Source organism: Rhineura floridana, chromosome 1 (assembly GCF_030035675.1).
Source record: "Rhineura floridana isolate rRhiFlo1 chromosome 1, rRhiFlo1.hap2, whole genome shotgun sequence".
Lineage (NCBI taxonomy): Eukaryota > Metazoa > Chordata > Lepidosauria > Squamata > Rhineuridae > Rhineura > Rhineura floridana.
In genome coordinates this window covers 256,734,248-256,755,862 of record NC_084480.1, presented here as the reverse complement: position 1 = coordinate 256,755,862, position 21,615 = coordinate 256,734,248, and the positions used below count along the sequence as shown (strand labels likewise).

General features: G+C 40.6%; 1 protein-coding gene across 8 annotated transcripts in view; it reads right to left on the bottom strand.

Annotated features, from left to right (window-relative positions):
* The window catches only part of SNTG1 (syntrophin gamma 1), a 468,099-nt gene that overhangs the window by 185,609 nt on the left and 260,875 nt on the right, over positions 1-21,615 (bottom strand). For all 8 annotated transcript variants that reach the window (XM_061598525.1, XM_061598581.1, XM_061598554.1 and 5 more), the window contains 3 exons: positions 15,363-15,415; positions 4,345-4,479; positions 1,572-1,628 (listed from right to left, as the gene is read on the bottom strand). In XM_061598525.1, coding sequence (XP_061454509.1) covers positions 1,572-1,628; positions 4,345-4,479; positions 15,363-15,389 — 219 coding nt within the window. In that variant the 5' untranslated portion in view covers positions 15,390-15,415. The remainder of the gene's footprint in view (positions 1-1,571; positions 1,629-4,344; positions 4,480-15,362; positions 15,416-21,615) is intronic.

Below are 21,615 nucleotides of genomic sequence, written 5' to 3'. Positions count from 1 at the left end.
GAGTGGTTAATCAGTATAAGGGGTGGTGGAAGCTACCTACACTGCAGAGCTGTTGTGAGAGTGCACAGCCTTGGCAGAGAAGGATATTTACCAGGATCAATTGCCTAGGGTGGGGAATTGCCTCTCAGGACGGTGAAGGGCGGGGGGAGGACCCCCATCAGTCATCACAGTGTTGTTTTCTGACTCGCTGAGTATCAAGACCAGTTTATCAGATATTATTTATCTATTTACTTACTTATTTACACAAGCAATATCCTTTGAAGTACATGAATGGACCAACATGGATTTTGACAGAGTAGGAGTTGATCACACATTCCTACCATCATCTCATGTGAATTCTGCTATTCCCCTATATCTGTTTTGTAATTATATCTGTTGTTAGCTCCGGCTAAAATAAACCCAAAGAAGTTCCTAAACTCTGTTTCAGAACCCTGATTACAGGCATGGCCAGTAACTTATGGCATGATGGTAGATAGATGGTAGATAAAACATTGCACAAGCCATATGAAATTAAGTGAAGGAATGGAATGTGAATGCAATTTGTTTTTTGTCCAAAGTAATCATTTTCTTATGCTCAAAACTATTAGATTTTGATTATATTCCAACGCCAAACAATTTTGAACTTTCTTTAGCAAAATCATAAATTAGGTAGTAGCTTTTTTTTTAAAAAAAGCTACCAATGTTCAAAGTTTCAAATTCCTAGTTCATGCACAATTACACAGCTTACTCTTATTATTGTTAAAATTCATGCAAAAAATAACATGCAGTGGCTTTAAACAACAACAAAATCATGTTTGTTTCTATTTTCACTCTTCCTTAGAGTGCACCAATAGCATTTAGCTTTAACTAGGCAGTTCTAGTAAGATAAACACTACCCTAGCTTTAAGAACCGGTAAGTTTCCTTTTCATAAGGATATTTCTGTTAAACATACATTGATATGACTATTCCACTACCATCCTGAGAACTTTATTTAAAAAAATATGTTCATTCCTTCATATGGTTAGAGTTAAGTTATACCATTCAAAATTAACTTCCTTTTTTTCTTATGTTTCCAAAGCTTTTCTGAGATAGATCACAAAAAACCCACATGTGGATTAATCATTCCACTTCTAACAAAAAAAATACAATGGAGAAATAGTATCATCTTCAATCTTATTAATAAGCAACTGTGAAATTAATAAAGAATAGGTAGGAACTCAATGGTTACTCCATGAGCTTGCTACTGTAATTTAGCCTTCATTAATAAGTACTTAAGTAATTAAAGTACCACTGAACAAAAAACCAGACTGTACAGCTGACTATCCTTTATATGCATATATCAAACCTTATAAGCACAAACTGAATCTCAATGTGATATTGCCTCTGTGGCTCCCCTGTTAACTATGAGGAAAAAAAGCTTGAACTGATTGTCTATTGTAAAGATAAACCAACATATAATTAAACTTTTCAGCTCATTGAAAGTGCAGGTAATAATACAAAAACACCTTCTGATCCCATTAAATGCATTCTTCACAAGACAAAAGGCATTTCTGATATACTATATAAAACAGTAGGAGAAAATGCACACTACCTTGATACTTAATCCAAATCCTCCTACAGTTTGTCTTCTAATTGTTACGGTCCTTTCCTGAAATGGTAAACCAAATTCAATTTGATTTAGATTTAATATTTCCTATGAAAATATCCTAGATCACACATGAACTGGTTATTATTGGCTTACACACTATATATCTTTATTCTGGAGTTGTGAATTCCAACATTAAAAAAGCTCTGTTTTTCAAATTGCAAAGGTGACAAATTATAAGTGTATAATCATCATTACAACAACAAAAAATTAATAGCAAAATATATTCAGTTACATAAAATAAATGCCAATATGAGTTGCCTCATGCAAGCATTTAGTGCTATATAGTTCTTCCAAAATATTTATCCACATATCCAAAATAACAGAGATACCCCCAGCAGTCACTTTTCAATAGAGCTATGCATGTACCCCCCTCCCAATCCAATTTGTGGCTGTGCTTTGTAAATAGAGATCAGGCCCAATCCAGAGTATCTATGGTCCCTTTCTCTTTCCCTACTCCATTTAATACCGCCCACTAGCCTGAGCCAACGATAACAATTCAACATCAACCTCCATGCTCTGCTGATAGAATCGAACCACAATTTGTGACCCCTCTTCCAGTGATAACCACTGATAATAGGTCTAGGACTGATTGTGCCATCTACAATACAAAATATGTAGATTTCAAGTTCTTCATTTGTGTGGAGAAAACTCCCACATTTAGGGACAATTTGCACTGGATGCTATAACATAGCTGAGCATGTTTTGCATACAGAAGGCCCCAGGTTCAACACCCTCCATCTCCAGGTATGACTGGGAAGGATTCTTGTCTGAAACCTCAGAGAACAGCTGCCAGTCAGTGTAAACAATTCTGCGCTAGATGGACCAATGGATAAGGCAGCTTCTTATGTTCCTATGGGAACCCATGGGATATGAGTTTGCATGCACATGCAATAGGAGGAGGTGCATTACAGGCCCATATGAGTTCTTGCAATATATAAGCCCTCTCTCCACACACACAAGCACACAGTTTCACCATACTTCAGCACACCAATAAAAGAACCTTGGATATGACTGGGCAAACAGGAACAGGGCAGGTGGGGGTTCACAGGGCAACAGGTTAAATCCAACCCATTTTACTTTTGCCATATGAGTGCATGGTTGTAATTCATTCCCACAAAAGGAAAGGAAAGTACTGTATTTGTAGATGCTATTACTGTTAGGATGATTGCTCCCAATACTGTGTGGCCTGAACTTCAATGACAAGGATCCTTCAAGAGCAAGGTGGTCACAATACATGTCTGTGCAACAGTTATTCAACAAATGTGGAAGAAGTCAAGTCAAGTTGTATATGTCTAACCAGCACTAGACAATTATTTAAATGGTTTACAACAAAAATAGCCATTATTTTGAACCAAGAGCCCATCATTCATAGGTAGGATGAACCTAGTAATTTATAATCTCATATCAGTTCCTGTTTTATGTGACTTGGAGAATTCTGAATTTAGATGTTCAGATGTGGGATACTAAAAGTAAATAAACAAATAAACAGACAAACAAATACATAAATAAAAGTGGAGAAAGATTATTTTCTGCTACTTGGCAGCAGTCTATTCCCATCACCAATTTAGCTGCAGCATTCTGCACTAGCTAAAGCATCTGGACCAGACCCAAGGACATCCTCACATAGAGTGCACTGCAGTAATCCAGTCTCGAGATTGCCAACACATGAACTACAGTGGTTAGGTTATTCCTATCCAGGAATGGCCACAGCTGTCATACTGAAGCTGATAAAAGGAACTCCTAGCCACAGAGGCTCCTAGTGCCTAAAGTGACAAACATGGGGCAAGGAGTACCCCCAAACTCCCTCAGAAGGAATGCAACCCCATCCAGGGCAGGATCCTGTATTCAAGAACCACTCACAAAACCTCAGGGTTCAAACTCAGCTTATGGGCCCTCATCTAGTCTACCACTGCATCCAGGCGGCGGTCCCTGTCTTTCACAGCCTCTCTTGAATCAGAGACACAGAGCTGGGTATCATCAGCATACTGATGAAATCTTGCCCCCAAACTCATAATGACTCCCAACAGCTTCATATAGATATTGAATAACACTGGGGACAAAATAGTGACCTGCATGGAAACACTATATGTACATTCCATTAGTGCAAGGATTTCGGTTTGTGACCTAAATCTATTCTAGGGGTTCCCCCAACCCTCTGGAGTAGATCTGGGGAGGGCATAGGGAACATGGGGGGAGGAGAGGGGAGAAAGTCTCATTGTGCAAGCAGAAATTGTTGTGCTAATGGGATGCATTAATTGAACACTGTCCAAGATACATGTGTGTGTTGTTTAAGGCTAGACATCTGAGTAACCTCTAAATTTTATTATTTTCAAAGATGGGAGAACAGCCATTGTGAGTGTCTTTGTCCCAGCAGTCCTGAGACCTGTATAGCACCTAGTAGAACTCAATCCAATTTAAACAATCTCCTCACATGTTCCATCTCAAGACTATGAATCAGGTACATAAATAATCAATAGGACCATTGATTACAATGACCCCCCAAATGCTGCTTGTCTTATTTATACTGTCCCAAAATAATTCCAAGGTGTATCATATAATTATATTTCATTATTTCTATCTAATCTTAATTATATCAGCTCAATCATTTATACAACTTTTATATATTTCAACTTTCCCAAATGAAAGACAAGGCTGGACTAGGAAAACTCAACATGCATAACTTCATTTGGAAACCATTCAAGAAAATGATACTTACACCAGAATAAAAAGGTTCACCAGATACACAGATCACGTCTTGTTCTTGAATTGTCAAAATATCTTTGGCTAAGTGCAGCCGCACTTTGAAAGGCTCCTGGTTACCATCCTGCAGCAAACAAATCCCTGTCTTTGTCTTCAAAGGATGAATAGAGAAAAAGGTTTCCTTAGTTTCCAAGCTGCATACTGTACTGATTATTCATGTTATAGGATCAAAAATATACTTTTTCTTTGTTAGTTTTTAAACTGGGACATTCAGTAAAACAACAGAGGCCAGCATATTCCAAAACATCTCTCAGTTTATCAATTGAAATTCCTGTGGTTATCAGCGGTAAACAGAAATATTGAAACAACTGAATGACAAATCTGATTAGCAGTAACGTGTTAGTACGGCGGAGATTGGTTCATTTAATAATACCTAATTACATATCTGGGCTCAGTAGATGGGTAAAAGACATGCTCTGCTAACAACATAGTAGACACTGGCTTCTACATCAAACAGAGCAAAAATCCCCCTTTACAATATCAAGGCATATATTTCAGTATCAGGTGTCACACTGTGTATGGAATTCATCCTTGTTGTTGTTGTTGTTGTTATGTGCCTTCAAGTCAATTACGACTTATGGCGACCCTATGAATCAGCGACCTCCAAAAGCATCTGTCATGAACCACCCTGCTCAGATCTTGTAAGTTCAGGTCTGTGGCTTCCTTTATGCAATCAATCCATCTCTTGTTTGGCCTTCCTCTTGTTCTACTCCCTGCTGTTTTTCCAAGCATTATTGTCTTTTCTAGTGAATCGTGTCTTCTCATGTTGTGTCCAGAGTATGATAACCTGTTTCATCATTTTAGCTTCTAATGACAGTTCTGGTTTAATTTGTTCTAACACCCAATTATTTGTCTTTTTTGCAGTCCATGGTATGCGCAAAGCTCTCCTCCAGCACCACATTTCAAATGAGTTGATTTTTATTTATTTATTTATTTATTTATTTCATTAAACTTATAGACCGCCCCATAGCCGAAGCTCTCTGGGCAGTTTACAAGAACAAGAACAACATCAGAAATACAATACACATATGACAATATAAAACATTAAAAATTTAAAATGTTAAAAATTAAAACAGTTCCAACACATACTAACTTAATTAAAATGCCTGGGTGAAGAGGAAAGTTTTAACCTGGCGCCGAAAAGATAGTAATGTTGGTGCCAGGCGTATCTCCTCAGGGAGGTTGTTCCACAGTTCAGGGGCCACCACTGAAAAAGCCCTTTTTCGTGTTGCTGCCCTCCGAGCTTCCCTATAAGTAGGGACTCGGAGGAGGGTCTTCGTTGTTGAGCGTAGTGTACAGGCAGGTTCATATCGGGGGAGGTGTTCCAACAGGTATTGTGGTCCTGTGCCATATAGGGCTTTGCAGGTTAAGACCAGCACTTTGAACCGGGCCCAGAAACATATAGGCAGCCAATGCAAGCAGGCCAGAACAGGTGTTATATGGGGGGACCGTTTGGTCCCCGTTAACAGTCTGGCTGCTGCATTCTGCACAAGCTGCAGTTTCCGAACCGTCTTCAAAGGCAGCCCAACGTAGAGCGCATTGCAGTAATCTAGTTTTGAGGTTACCAGCGCATGAACTACTGAAGCGAGGTTCTCCCTGTCCAGATAGGGGCGTAGTTGGGCCACCAGCCGAAGTTGGTAAAAAGCACCCCTTGCCACCGAGGCCATCTGAGCCTCGAGTGACAGGGATGATTCTAAAAGGGCTCCCAAACTACGAACCTGCTCATTCAGGGGGAGTGCAACCCCATCCAGAACAGGTCGAACATCCCCCAACCGGTCAGGAGAACCACCCACCAGCAGCATCTCAGTTTTGTCTGGATTAAGCCTCAGTTTGTTAGCTCTCATCCAGTCCATTGTCGCAGCTAGGCATCGGTTCAGCACGTCGACAGACTCACCTGTAGAAGATGAAAAGGAGAAATAAAGCTCCAAAACTCCTGATGACTGCACCCATTGGCTTCATATAGATATTAAAAAGCATGGGGGACAGAACTGACCCCTGCGGAACCCCATACTGGAGGTCCCAGGGTGCCGAGCAATGCTCCCCAAGCGCTACCCTCTGGAGACGGCCCACCAAGTAGGAGCAGAACCACTGCCACGCAGTACCACCCACTCCCAAATCAGTGAGTCGGCCCAGAAGGATACCATGGTCGATGGTATCAAAAGCCGCTGAGAGATCAAGGAGAATCAGCAGGGTCACACTCCCCCTGTCTGTCTCCCGACAAAGGTCATCATACAGGGCGACCAAGGCTGTCTCCGTGCCAAAACCGGGTCTAAAGCCTGACTGAAATGGATCCAGAAAATCGGTTTCATCCAAGAGTGTCTGGAGCTGGTTGGCAACCACTCGTTCCAAGACCTTGCCCAGGAATGGGAAATTAGCTACCGGCCTATAGTTGTTGAAATTTTCCGGGTCTAAGGATGGTTTCTTCAGAAGTGGTCTTACTGTCGCCTCTTTCAGGCGGCCAGGGACCACTCCCTCTCGCAGTGAAGCATTAATCACTGCCCTGGCCCAGCCGGCTGTTCCAGTCCTGCTAGCTTTTATTAGCCAAGAAGGGCAAGGGTCCAACCTAGAAGTGGTTGCACGCACCAGTCCAAGCACCTTGTCAACGTCCTCGAGCTGTACCAACTGAAACTCATCCAAAGAATCAGGACAAGACTGTGCACTGGACACGTCATTCAATTCAACTGCTGTGACATTGGAGTCTGTCCTGGTGGATGCAAGAGATTTTGTCCTGGAAGTGCCTAGCAAATTCATTACAGCGTGCCTGAGATGACTCCACCGTGTCCGAAGGGCCACCAGGGCTTCGACAGGAGCGCCAGCCTTATCAGCCGGAAAACTCCCCAGAGCCCTTTGAAAATCCTCAGGAATCATTAGTCTCTGGGGGCAGACCATCTTAATGGGTCCCCCACCCTTGCAGAGGGGAGAGGTCGCAGTAAGTCTAAACCTCAACGAGTGGTGATCTGTCCATGACAGAGGGACTGATGTAAGACTCCCTATATACAGATCACCATCCCCCTGTCCCGTGGCAAAAATTAAGTCTAGAGTATGTCCTGCTATATGTGTTGGGCCAACAACATATTGTGACAGCCCCATGGTTGCCATGGAAGCCATGAAGTCCTGAGCTGCCCCAGATAAGGCGGCCTCGGCATGGATGTTGACATCCCCCAGCACCAACAGTCTAGGGGATCTCAGCAGTACATCCGAGACCACCTCCGTCAGCTCAGTTAGGGAGTCTGTTGGGCAGCTGGGTGGGTGGTACACCAACAGAATCCCCAATCTGTCACGTTGGCCCAACACAAGATGCAAACACTCCAGACCAGTAACCACAGGGACAGGGTGCTTGGAGAGGGAGATGGAACTCCTATAGACCACCGCCACCCCCCCTCCCCGACCCTCGGATCTGCCCTGATGTTGAACCAGATACCCCGGTGGGCACAGCTGGGAGAGACTAACTCCTCCCTGCTCACCCACCCAGGTTTCCGTAATACATGCCAGATCGGCTCCCTCATCCACAATTAAATCGTGCCTTTTTCACTGTCCAACTTTCACATCCATACATAGGGATTGGGAATACCATGGTCTGAATGATCCTGAATTTGGTGTTCAGTGATACATCTTTGCATTGGAGGACCTTTTCTAGTTCTCTCACGGCTGCCCTACCCAGTCCTAGCCTTCTTCTGATTTCTTGACTATTGTCTCCATTTTGGTTAATGACTGCACCGAGGTATTGATAACCCTTGACAAGTTTAATGTCCTCATTGTCAACTGTAAAGTTACATAAATCTTCTGTTGTCATTACTTTAGTCTTTTTGACGTTCAGCTGTAGTCCTGCTTTTGTGCTTTCCTCTTTAACTTTCATCAGCATTTGTTTTAAATCATTACTGGTTTCTGCTAAGAGTATAGTATCGTCTGCATAGCTTAAATTATTGATGTATCTTCCTCCAATTTTCACACCTCCTTCATCTTGGTCCAATCCCGCTTCCCGTATGATATGTTCTGCGTACAGATTAAACATTTAGGGTGATAAAATACAACCCTGTCTCACACCCTTTCCGATGGGGAACCAATCGGTTTCTCCATATTCTGTCCTTACAGTAGCCTCTTGCTCAGAGTATAGGTTGAGCATCAGGACAATCAGATGCGGTGGCACCCCCATTTCTTTTAAAGTATTCCATAGTTTTTCATGATCTACACTGTCAAAGGTTTTGCTGTAGTCTATAAAGCACAGGGTGATTTTCTTCTGAAATTCCTTGGTCCGTTCCATTATCCAACGTATGTTTGTGATATGATCTCTGGTGCCTCTTCCCTTTCTAAATCCAGCTTGGATGTCTGGCATTTCTCGCTCCATATATGGTAAGAGCCTTTGTTGTAGAATCTTGAGCATTACTTTACTTGCATGGGATATTAAGGCAATAGTTCGGTAATTACTGCATTCTCTGGGATCCCCTTTCTTTGGAAGTGGGATATATATTGAACGCTTCCAGTTTGTGGGCCATTTAAACAATTTCTTGACAATTTTTTGTCAAAATGTGGACAGATTCAGTCTCAGTAGCTCTATTGGTATGCCGTCTATTCCTGGTGATTTTAAGAATTTTAAGAGCAGCTTTCACCTCACATTCTAAAATTTCTGGTTCTTCATCATATGGTTCCTCCATGAATGAATCTGTCATCCTGGCATCTGTTTTATAGAGTTCTTATGTGTATTGCTTCCATCTTCCTTTTATTTCATCTCAGTCAGTCAGCGCGTTCCCCTGTTGATTATTCAACATCTCTACTCGCGGTTTAAATTTCCCTTTCATTTCTCTACTCTTTTGGAATAGGGCTCTTGTTCTTCCCATTTTGTTGTCCTTTTCTATTTCTATACAATAACTATTGTAATAGTTTTCTTTGTCCCTACGTACTAGTCGTTGTATAGTTGCATTTAGGATTCTGATCGTGTTTCTATCTCCTTTTGCTTTTGCTTTTGCTTTCTTTCTCTGTTTAACCATTTTAAGAGTTTCTTCAGTCATCCACTGAGGTCTTTCTCTCTTTTTAACAAGAGGTATTGTCTTTTTGCATTCTTCCCTGATAATGTCCCTGACTTCCGTCCATAGTTCTTCTGGTTCTCTGTCAACTAAGTTTAAAGCCTCAAACCTGTTCCTTATTTGATCTTTATATTCTTCTGGGATGTTATTTAAATTGTATTTTTGCATTATGAGTGCTTTGTTGTTCTTCTTTAGCTTTACTCTGATTTTCGATACGATCAGTTCATGATCTGTACCCAGTCTGCTCCTGGTCTTGTTTTTGCAGAAAGTATGGAACTTCTCCATCTTCTGTTTCCAATTATATAATCAATTTGATTCCTATATTGACCATCTGGTGATGTCCACATGTACAGTCGTCTTTTTGGTTGCTCAAAAACTGTGTTGGCAAGAAACAAATCATTGGCTTCACAGAATTCAATAAGTCTTTCTCCTGCTTCATTTCTGTCACCTAAGATTTCCCCACAATTCCTAGTTCTTCTCTGTTCTCTACTTTTGCATTCCAGTCTCCCATGATTATCATCATATCTTGTTTTGGTGTGTGATCAATTTCTTCCTGTACTTCTGCGTAAAATCTCTCTAATTCTTCTTCTTTTGCATTTGATGTTGGAGCATAGACTTGGATGATGGTTATGTTAATAGGTTTCCCGTTTAATCTCATTGATATCACTCGCTCAGACCTTGTGTTGTAGCTCCTAATTGCTTTTGCTACATCATTTCTCACTATTAAAGCAACCCCGTTTCTTCTTGATTTCTCATTTCCTGAATAAAATATCTTGTAGTTGCCTGATTGAAAATGTCCCATTCCAGTCCATTTTAATTCACTCACGCCAAGTATTGTAATGTTGATACGCTCATTTCTTGCTTTCATCCTTACACATTGCTTAATACAAGGTGTCACCCAGGTAAGCCTATGTGAAGCATAGCAAGGTCATTGAGCGAGTGGTGGCTAATCAGTTGTCGGCACACTTGGATGAAACGGATTACTTAGATCCATACCAATCGGGCTTCAGGACTGGTCACGGAACTGAAACAGCCTTGGTCGCTCTGGTAGATGATATGAGGAGGGCATTAGATAGGGGAGAATTCACCTTTCTTGTCCTCCTTGACCTTTCAGCGGCTTTTGATACTGTTGACCACAGTATCCTTTTATGTCGCCTGGAGGGATTGGGAATAGGAGGCACTGTATTACGGTGGTTCCGTTCCTTTCTCTCTGACAGGTACCAACAAGTGGCATTGGGGGAGGAGGTTTCAGACCCTTGGCCTCTACATTGTGGTGTGCCACAGGGTTCTATCCTCTCTCCCATGCTATTTAACATCTATATGAAGCCACTGGGGTCAATCATCAGGAGGTTTGGGTTGCAGTGTCACCAATATGCGGATGACACTCAGCTCTATCTCTCGTTTAAATCTTCACCAGAGTTGGCTGTGGAGACCTTGTCCAAGTGCTTGGAGTCCGTGAGTGGATGGATGGGAAGGAATAGGCTGAAACTGAACCCCGACAAGACCGAGGTACTACTCGTGGGGGACAAGAGAAGGTTGGGATCTGTTGACCTGAAGTTCAATGGGGTGAGTCTACCCCTGAAGGACCAGGTCCACAGCCTCGGAGTTGTACTTGATTCCAGGCTGTTCATGGAGGCTCAGATTTCGACAGTGAGCCAGGCAGCTTGGTATCAACTACACCTTATATGTAGGCTGCAACCCTGCCTTCCTGATCATCAGCTCCCATTGGTAGTACATGCCCTGGTCACCTCTCGATTAGATTACTGTAATGCACTCTACGTGGGGCTACCCTTGAAGACGGTCCAGAAACTACAACTTGTTCAAAATGTGGCGGCTCGACTACTTACAAACAGTCGTCGCCGGGACCACATCACGCCAGTGTTGTTCGATCTACACTGGCTTCCAGTTGTTTTCCGGGCCCAATTCAAGGTGTTGGTATTAACCTTTAAATCCCTATACGGTCTCGTCCCAGTTTATCTAAAGGAGCGCCTACAACGCCACCAATTATGCTGCCCAACAAGATCAGCCACACAAGGCCTTCTCTCAGTCCCGGCAACCAAATCAGCTAAGTTGGTGGGAACTAGAGAGAGGGTCTTTTCAATGGCGGCCCCCACCCTCTGGAACTCCCTCCCACAAGATCTTCGGCACATCTCTTCCCTGAATATGTTCCGCAAGGCCATAAAGACCTGGCTTTTTCAACAGGCTTTTGGGACTTCTGGGGAGGCTTAATGTTCTTATGTTTGAAATGCTTCCTACTCTGTATTCTGCTGTTATTATAATTTATAATTTATATTGTTATAGTGTATTTTAGTGTATTGTATTTCGCTGTATTTACTATATGTACATCGCCTAGAGTGGCCATTGGCCAGATAGGCGACACACAAATTAAATTTTATTATTTTATTATTATTATTATAAGCTTACAGCCTCTGATTAATCTAAGTAGACGTATTAGGATTGCTCATGAGCCAGGAGCTTAACTAGGATTGCAGCAGAACCCTGAAACACCATGAAGGATTTCAGTCATTCTGCTTTATGGTTATAATCCAGGAGCTGTGTCTGCAGATTGGTTAACGAATGGATGTCTAGATCCAGCTGGTCAATCTGGAAAGAAGCATCCCAAACAAGGGCAAGCAATTTGCAATGGATGATGCAGGTGACAGACTAAGACCCTTAAAGTATTCTAATGTCAAGAATGTGTCCTTTCTACTTTCTTTTTTCCTCTTCAAGAAGGTTAATCAGGTATTGTTGCACCAGCACATTCCCTCCTTGCACAGAAGTTCCAGTGTATATTAGATCTCCTCAACTGGCACCTGTAATGTATACATTTGATCCCCTGCTAAGATTTCTGGCTTCAGTTATTTTCTCTCTCAGTACATATAGCCCTTTAAATTCTGAAGGATATTGCTGCTTATCCATACTTGCCAAACAACTTAACCTTTTTGCTCCATACTACAGCAACTTATACTTCCCACAGTGTCTATATAGTATTACCTCTTCAGGTTCTCCTAAGGCCTCTTACTATTCCTAAATGTGCATGCATGTTATTCCCCAATCCTGCTCTTCAAGTACAGTCCTCATGGTTAGACTTCTCCAGCAGAAGAGTTATCAACATCAGGAGGAGAAGGGCAGAACTACAAAAGTGGCAGAGATAAGTCAATAGTAACTAAAACAGCAGGATACGCCAATTGCCACTTACATCACTGTTATGAGTTTACAAAGAGAAGCCCTCATTGTCTAGCATGTTCCCTTACTTCAGGGACCAGTCATGAAGGTTCCCCTGCCCATCATTGGGCTTTTTCTGGGAGGTTTACTTTTGAACACCAGCAAAGTCTGGCCTCCTACACAACCTTTTTCTTAACCAAAACTAAAACATCCCATTCATTTTCTTAATGACCCCTTCTGCAATCTCTCTGGTTACAGGCTATATTCCTCTTAACCTTCTAGCTTGGAACCAAGCCCCCATTTCCCTTATCTCTCCTTCAGTGTTTAGGCTACTGGTTTTGCTCTGACACACAGCCTGTTTTACACCAGCTTGCCTCTTTGCTTTGCTAACTTGAAACTGACAAGTCTGTGTCTTTGCTTTGCTAAGCTGAAATTGACTACCCTGTGTGTTTGCTTCCCTAAGCTTAAACTGACAGACCTGTGTCTTTGCTTTGCAGCCTGAGTCTTTCCTTTGCTCAGTCTGCTCTTTGCTTTGCAGCCAGTTTCTTTGCTTTGCTCAGGCTGCTGGTTGCTTTGCAACTCATGACTTGGTTTTGCTAACCTTAAACTGTTATGCTTGTGCCTTTGCTTTGCTAAGTTGAAACTGATCCGTTTGCATGCTTGCTTTGTTAAGGATAAAATGACAACCCTGTGCCTTTGCTTTGCTAAGGTGAAACTGACCAGCATGTGTGTTTGCTTTGCTAAGGATAAACTAACCAGCCTGTGACTTTGCTTTGCATTAAAGCTATCTCTCACTTTCTTCCAGGGCTGGAGGGAAGGACCCAGTACCATTCAGGAGGAGTAGAGGATTGGGTGGATTGGGAATGGGCAGAGAGAAAGCCATTTTTCTTTCTTTTTTAAAAGGAATACACTGGTAACTACATTGTTATTTGGGGGGAGGGAGAAAATCAAAGGATAGTGGAAAAATAAGTAACTTGAATTAGGACTGCCTGCCAGTCTGATGGAATGCAGTTGAACAGGCATCAACAAACGCATCCCATTCCTAGCTGAAAGGACTGAGTTTAGAATTACATTTTAATTCTATTATTATAAATTCTCCCAGCCAAGCAAGGTTGAAGAACGGATAACAACACACCTACTAATTCATACTTAGGAGCATTGCAATATCTCAATTTGAGGGCTGCCAGAGATAAAAGTTATTTTTGAGGAATGCTGCATTGTTTATATCATCAGCTACTTGACTTGGCTGATTACCCTATACAATCTCCTGAGAAGATTTATAAAGAGAGCTGGGGGCAAGAATTAAGTGGCACATAACTATACAGTAGACATAATTAAACATCACAATGAAATTAAAACAGAATTTGGCATTGTAATGCACATGGGCAGAGTTTATTCATTGTTTGAACAAGGAAGTCAAGCATTAGAAAAGCAAACCATTCATGACGATGGACTGACTGATCACACATGTGCAGAAAAATCTAACTTAAATGGAAAATAAAATGTAATGAAGCTCTAGTAGCCTTTGCTAAACAGCACAGAAGCTCCTGCTGCACAATATGTCTTTAAATAAAATCATTTAAATTACATCAGTTCCTTTCCAACTTGAACACAGCATTAATACACAAAAACAGGGTAAAATTTAGCATTGGAAGAAGGTTAATTTATTTCAGAATTAATAAAGACAAGCAAACCCATGTGTCCTTCTGTGTAATTTTTGAGTTATATTATATTTTCACAGATTATTCAACTCCTGAAAAGCTCAAGAGACAAAAGGGAAGCTGGTGATGCTAGTTTCGCCTACCTATCCAATATAAAATTGCTTCCCTGAAGAAGTGTGCTGCTCAGGGATTGTCTCTCCACCCACCTTGTGTAGTAGCTGTCTAATTCAAATCAGTTCACAACATATGTTTTACACACACACATGAGCCTGCCTCTTTGGCTCATTGCCCCTCTAAGAGCTGCAAAGGAGGAAGAACTTTACCACTTTGGCAGAATTTTTCCAGCTTTGTAAGTTGAAGGCATATGTGATTTTGGGGGGTGGGGGAGACCTAGAAACCCGTAGATTATAGTCCTTCAGCTTCCCTTGCCTACTTCTTTCCTGCCAACACCCCACTGCTTCTTCAGCCCCTACGCTCTCTATTTATGCTCCCTTCCCATTAACTCTTCTTCATCTTATGATAAATAACTGTATTCCTTTTTCTTCCATTCCGTGTGTAGTGTTTTCTGTTGTGCAAGTTTGTATTACCACGGAATTTCCTTATGGGATCAGCTCACTCAATTTGCACTGGGTTAGTGATAACTATTTCATTATAGTGTTCATGCATTTCTGTTGACAACATTTTCATATTTTCTCATTCTAAATAGAACCTGGAAAGTGCAGGAAATGGTTGATGTGTGCTTACAGAGAGTAAGGACATTACATGAAGGATGACATGGATAGAAGACTGAGGAATAATGCTTTTTCATGCTCATAGTTCAATGGCCAAATCAGTACATTCACAGATATACAATTTCCATGATTCATTGCTTACTCAAAAATAATTACAGTTGGAAATATGATATTGGATGGTGCAAACTTGTTTTAAAGTCATCTTTGTGAAAAGATAACACTCTTCATGTTTTCTGAATTTGAGGTTGTGAAGTCACCCAAGTCAGATCAGCTGGCAACTACAGTTTTGTCTTCTTTGAAACAGCTCAATTAATTCAGCTAATATTTATCATCAAAATTTATAAAAGACAATAATCATGTGTGAGTGTGTTTTAATTTAGAAAGATTCGGTATTACCTCTTCACATGTAGTCCTGAAATCCATGTGCTATGGCACCAAGAGATATTTGTCTAAAACAGAAAGATTTTATTACCAAAAATGATTGATCATTAAACATTAAAATGAATTGTATACATTAAACAGAATGCATTGTAGAGTTGTTGTTAACGGCATGAATTATAGCATCTTAAAAATGCATAGATTTGTTGAGGCAGGGTTGGAGAATCTGTGGCCTTCCAGATATTTCTGGACATCAAGTTTCATCAACTCCCCCCGCCACCACCAGGCAGCATTGCCAAAGGTCAGGAATAACAGGAGTTAAGAGGGAGGTGCTCAGCTTTGAAGAAATATGCAAGACAGTGTCATTAAATATAATTTAAAATAAAGTTGTTTCCATGTATCTCTCAACAAACTAGTCATTTAAAATTATTTTTCACTAGTGGTAACACCACAGTTTGTAATTCCTTGTTTCTGAATATACAAATCGTAGACATACTGCTTTCCTTCAAAAAAACATGAGCATTTAAATATGTGAGTGCTGAGGGAGGGTCTGAAAAGTTTAGAGGAAATTTTCCTTAGTTCCCCCCCCCCCGGTAGAAAAAATGAAAATTTGGAATAAATGGGAAGAGGTGTTGTTAACTACTTTATCTTTCAGAAAAGTGGGTACCAAGAATTTAAAGACAAAATTTTAAAGATTTAAAATATGTGGATTAGCTACACTTTTATCTCAAAATAGCTTCTAATGATGACTGCAGGCTCAAAGACCAGTGGTGCTTCTGCTGCTTGTTGAATCTGGACAGGTGAGGAGAAAGTGTGCGCTGTGCTGAAACTTCTACAATCATGATTCTACAAAAGCGCTTCAGATTTTCTCCTGTTTTCCATTCAGAAATCTCCATCCACTTGCATAGAAACGTCGGCTTTTGTGCCATTGTGTTTAATAAGGCAAAGGAATCTGATCCTGTGCAGAAACTCTTCTTGGTTAAAGATCAGAGACAGAGCTCCAGTGGCCAGAGTGGTCTGACAGTCAGCCCCTCTTCCCAGAGAATTCTGGTCATTGAAGCTCTGTGAGAGGAATAGGACATCAGCTAACAACTCTCAGCACCTTTCACAAACTACACTTCCCAGGATTTTTGGGGGGAAGCCATGACAGTTTAAAGTGAAATAAAGGTCTGATGTGGATGTGGCCAGGGACAGCTTTGGTTTAAATTTGGGTGGGGGACTACATTTATTCATTTATTTATTATTTGATTTATATCCCGCCCTTCCTCCCAGCAGGAGCCCAGGGAAGCACTACATGTGTCTGCTATAGAATAAAAAGGAGGAGGATACTCCAAAAAATAATAATGCGGTTAGCAATGTTTTCCTTTTGGAAAGGAAAGGGGCTTTCCCTCTCCCCAGTGCCCGCCCACCCAATCTCCTCCACTCTCCCTTCCCTCCCCCTACTCCATCCCCTCCCTCAGGTCAGTTTCACCCATCCTAAGCATGATTGCACAGGAGTAAATCCCACTGAACTCAATTAGCAAGCAAATGATCATATCTGCCTCCCATCCTGCTCCCTCCTATCCCCTCCCTCTCCTCCCATTTCTCGTCTCCATCTCCTCTCCCCTCCCCCACCATGGTCACTTTCACCTATCCTAAGCATGATTGTACAGGAATAAATCCCATTGAACTCAATTAGCATGCTAACTATCAAACCTGCCTTTCCCCCTCCCCCTTCTCTCCCCTCTCTCCTGCCTTACCACTTACCCCTCCCCTCCCCCACTCCCTTCCATCCTCTCCCCTCCTCTACTCTCCAGTTTGGTATTTCACAGTCCAATCAACTTCCTGTGTAGCTTGGAAGAATCTCATAGCATGTGCCTCTGACCATATGGTGAGTGATGGCAACATCTGCAATCAGGACTGCATCTCCAAAGATGGAGAATTACATTTTTGTATGTTTGTTGGTGTTCATATTACTTTGCTTCTTTCCTGTGTTATTACTGTTTCTACAGGGAATATAACCTAGAAAATTATATTTCACTCATTATTCATCCTAGATATCTGTGTCAAATATATATTTTGTATTATGTTCAAAGCCTTTTTATTGGTCAATGGCATATGATGGTGAAGATAGCTTTTTGTGTTTTAACTGGAGGTTATATTCTATTTCTGTTTTGGGTGCATTAACAGTTGAATCTGAACTGCAGCTTTGATGTAAATTAAGATTGATGAATATGTTGCTGTTTAAGCATTGAATCTAGCTGTTCAAAAAAACAACCTTGGCCTGCCCAAGATGCATGTTTTCAGCCTGCTATGCTTAAACCACTCCACTTAAAGAAAAGTGGACATGGTCAATCAAAAACATAGAACACACCTAGAAATTTGCTAGAATATAGTTCACCTCCCACTGTGTTATCTTGTGCAAACTGAGACACTCCTCATGTCCATTGGAAACTATTCTGCAGAACAGTCAGTGCCATTATTCCACAATTGTTTTCTGAGCTTTTTTAGTGTATATTATGCAAAGTATTGCTGTGCTTCACATATTCACAGAAACAGAAGCAAAAGAATTTACCACTGGAAACTTCACTAAAATTGCCAAGTAAATCAAACATATTTAAAGTGAATATCTGAACTACATCAACTGTCTTAATATTGTTGCTTCCCCCCTGCTAAAACAAGATCAGCACAGCACACGTCTTGTTTCTGTTATTAGGGCAGATTGCAGGTGTTGCCACCACTCACCATATGCTCAGAGGCACATGTTACCAAATTCTTCCAAGCTACACAGCAAGTGGATTGGACTGTGAAAGACCAACCCAAATTGTGTTTGCATTTTTACAAATGTTTAGGGCAGTACAATATCTCAGAGTGGAGGTCAGGTCTCCTGCTCCCCTGGTGCATTTCACTATAGCTGCCCAACCACCCTGCTTTGTAAAGTTTGACAGAAATATATGCTGGCTATAGGTACATTCTTAAACAGCAATGGTTTTTTTGTCTATTAGTGAATATCTTCTAAATCTAGCAAAAATGACAACAGAATGCTCTCTCATTGTTGAAATGGGCATCAGAGATGACAAACCAGGGAGGAAAGGGAATGGAATGGAGTATACTGGAAAAGGACATGTCTGGCTGGTTGAAACCCTGAACAGGAGCACTCCACACTGAAAAATTTTGTTACAGGTCCCTCCTGTACAGTTCTGTGTTTTTCCTACGATGCAAAATGTTTTCCCTAAAGGGCCTTTAATGAGCTTTTAGGATTGGTAAGTGGAATTCAATAAAAATTGTTTGGGTTGTATCTAAGTTTTACTCAGAGCAGACCTATGAAATTAATGGATCTAAGTTAGTTATGTACATTAATTTCAATGACTCTATTCTGAGTAGAATTAGCACTGAATACAACCCTTTGCTTCTAACCCGATTTCAGTTTTAGGTAGTGTAGGAAGTGTTGGCAGCAGTTAGTGGAGCAGGTAAGTATAATTTCCTTTAGAACTGAGCTTGCAATTCCAAACAAAGACTTAATTAACTGTTCTCACTCTCCTCCTTTCTTCTGACTGACAAGAACTCAACAGTTCAAGAGCAGCAAACTGTTTAGCTCATCTCAGATGGCATATGCAAGCAGAACAAGACATGATGGGCAGCTTGGCAATAAAACCTGAAAAACCCTTGACAAAGCAAGCATTTATTCAATACTGCAAAAACATTTTGAATGCATGATTAAAGCATTCTTGTTCTATGGGGAAATCAATAACTATATTCTAATAGCAGGGCAACATGAGCTCTTGGAACAAAGCTATTCTACTTCATTTAAAGAAACACAATGATCAGCTCAGCCACTTTCTGTGGTCCTATAATAAGGTCATGTCCCAATGGTTTGGTAAGTACATATTTTTTAAAAAAAACCATTCTATTTATAAAATAGTGATTGATGAGAAATGTAAAAAATGTAAAATGGATATCACATATAATTTAGTTATGTATATATACATTTGTTTATACTTGTTTTCAAATTCTACTGAATTTATGTTTATATTAGTGATGACAATTTTATGTATACCACTTTGTTTTTTTTATTAAGCAGTTTTTAAATTTTCTTAAATAAATTTCATGTGTTATATGTCATTAACCAAAATAATCTCAAAGGCAATGCAAACAATTCCACTTGAAGTGGTAAAAGATGTATATTATGTTTCCACACTGTATGCATATTTTATATCTATAGGAGATCATATGAAATATAATACGTTAAAAATATTATAGGTTCGTTCTGAAAATGATCTACAACCTGAAGTTTCCAGTCCAAATCTTCCTATGAACTCAGCAGGTAGCCTTTGGCAAGTTACTATCTTTCTAGCTCAACACTTTACTACTCTAGTTCAGGCTTTTGCTGGAGTTTAAAGTCAAACTGTCTGTTGGGATTTCTTTTGGTGCAATTTCTCTGCTTCTGTTTTTATGCTGCTTTTAGGTTGATGTGTTTTGTTTTAACTTGTAACCAATTAAGAAATGGTCAGAAATGAAGAGTGGGATAGAAACGCCTTTAAAATATATAAAATATATATTTCAAGGCACAGATTAATTTTACTGGATCCAACTTTTACCCAGATCAGTTGGAAAACCAAGAGAGTGTGCATGTTGTGTGTGCACAGGGTTACTTTCTTTCTGTGTTGTGTGTGGGGGGCTGATCCAGGAACGGGGGGTAGATTAATGATGAGAGTGGGTAGCAAAAATAAAAAATGAAAACATGCCCATGGGTCTAAAAAGGTTGCCAACCCCTGACACATGTGAAGCACTCTGAACACACTAAAACACTATTTATCATTATTCATACCTGAAAGATAGTCTTATAAATAAAATTAAATAATAAAATTTTATTTGTTAGTCGCCTATCTGTCCGAGTGAACGGACACTCTAGGCGACTTACAGCAATGCAAAATACAATATATAAATCAATATACAATCAACAAACCATAACATCAATTCATCTAAAACCATCCTTCAATTAATACCCATAAAAACTAGTCCACCCCAGAAATCCCTTATATGCCCAGTTGATCACTGCGCTCTGCAGGTGAGGGCCTCCTGCAGATACCAACTTATCAGGAGGTCCGTTCTGCACAACACAGTAAGCGGACCTTTAGCGTTGCGGCACCTTCCCTTGGGAATTCTCTCCCCTTAAATATTAGACAGGCACTATCTCTGTTATATTTTTGGCACCTACTAAAGACTTTCCTCTTTCAACAAGCCTTTTAAGTACAGACCTTATCCTAATCTGAGCCTGTGTTGGAATTGCTTTTTAAGATTTGTTACAGCTTTTTTTCTTTAATATGTTTTTAAATATGTTTTGTTTTAATATACTTTAAAGTCTGTTTTTAAGATGTTTCAGAGTGTTTTTAATGTTTTGTTTATCGCCATGGTCTCCTTCTGGGAGGAAGGACAGGAGATATATATATATATATATATAAATGCATTTTCCAAATTTATTGTTGCTGAATAAAACAGATACTAGTATTAAAAAACTGAATAAAAGATATTAAGCCTAGTTCACGCATAATGCTAGCCATGGTTTATTAACCTATGATTTGTTTACTGCCAAACTACAATGTGTACAATTGTACGCTAATGCTAGGAGCCTACGAACCAAGATGGGAGAACTGGAGTGCTTGGTCTCAGAGGACAGCACTGATATAGTGAGTATAACGGAGACCTGGTGGAATGGAGAAAACCAGTGGGATATAGTTATCCCTGGATATAAACTATATCGGAAGGACAGGGAAGGACGTATTGGTGGCGGTGATGCTCTATACGTGAAAGAAGGCATTGAATCCAGCAAGCTCGAAACCCCAAAAGAGGCGGACTTCTCCACAGAATCGTTGTGGATGGTGATACCATGCCCCAGGAGGGATTTATTACTGGGAACGATCTATCATCCCCCTGATCAAAATGCTCAGGGAGACCTGGGGATGAGATATGGAATTGAGGAAGCATCCAAACTAGGAAATGTGGTAGTAATGGGTGACTTCAACTACCCGGACATAGACTGGCCGCATATGTGTTCCAGTCATGACAAAGAAGCAGAATTTCTAGATATTCTAAATGACTATGCCCTAGACCAGTTGGTCATGGAACCGACCAGAGGGACGGCAACCCTGGACTTAATCCTCAGTGGGGACCGGGACCTGGTGCGAGATGTAAGTGTTGTCACACCGATTGGGATCAGTGACCATAGTGCTATTAAATTAAACATACATGTAAATGTAAAGAGGAAGCTTCACAAAAATGAGGGGATTGGTAA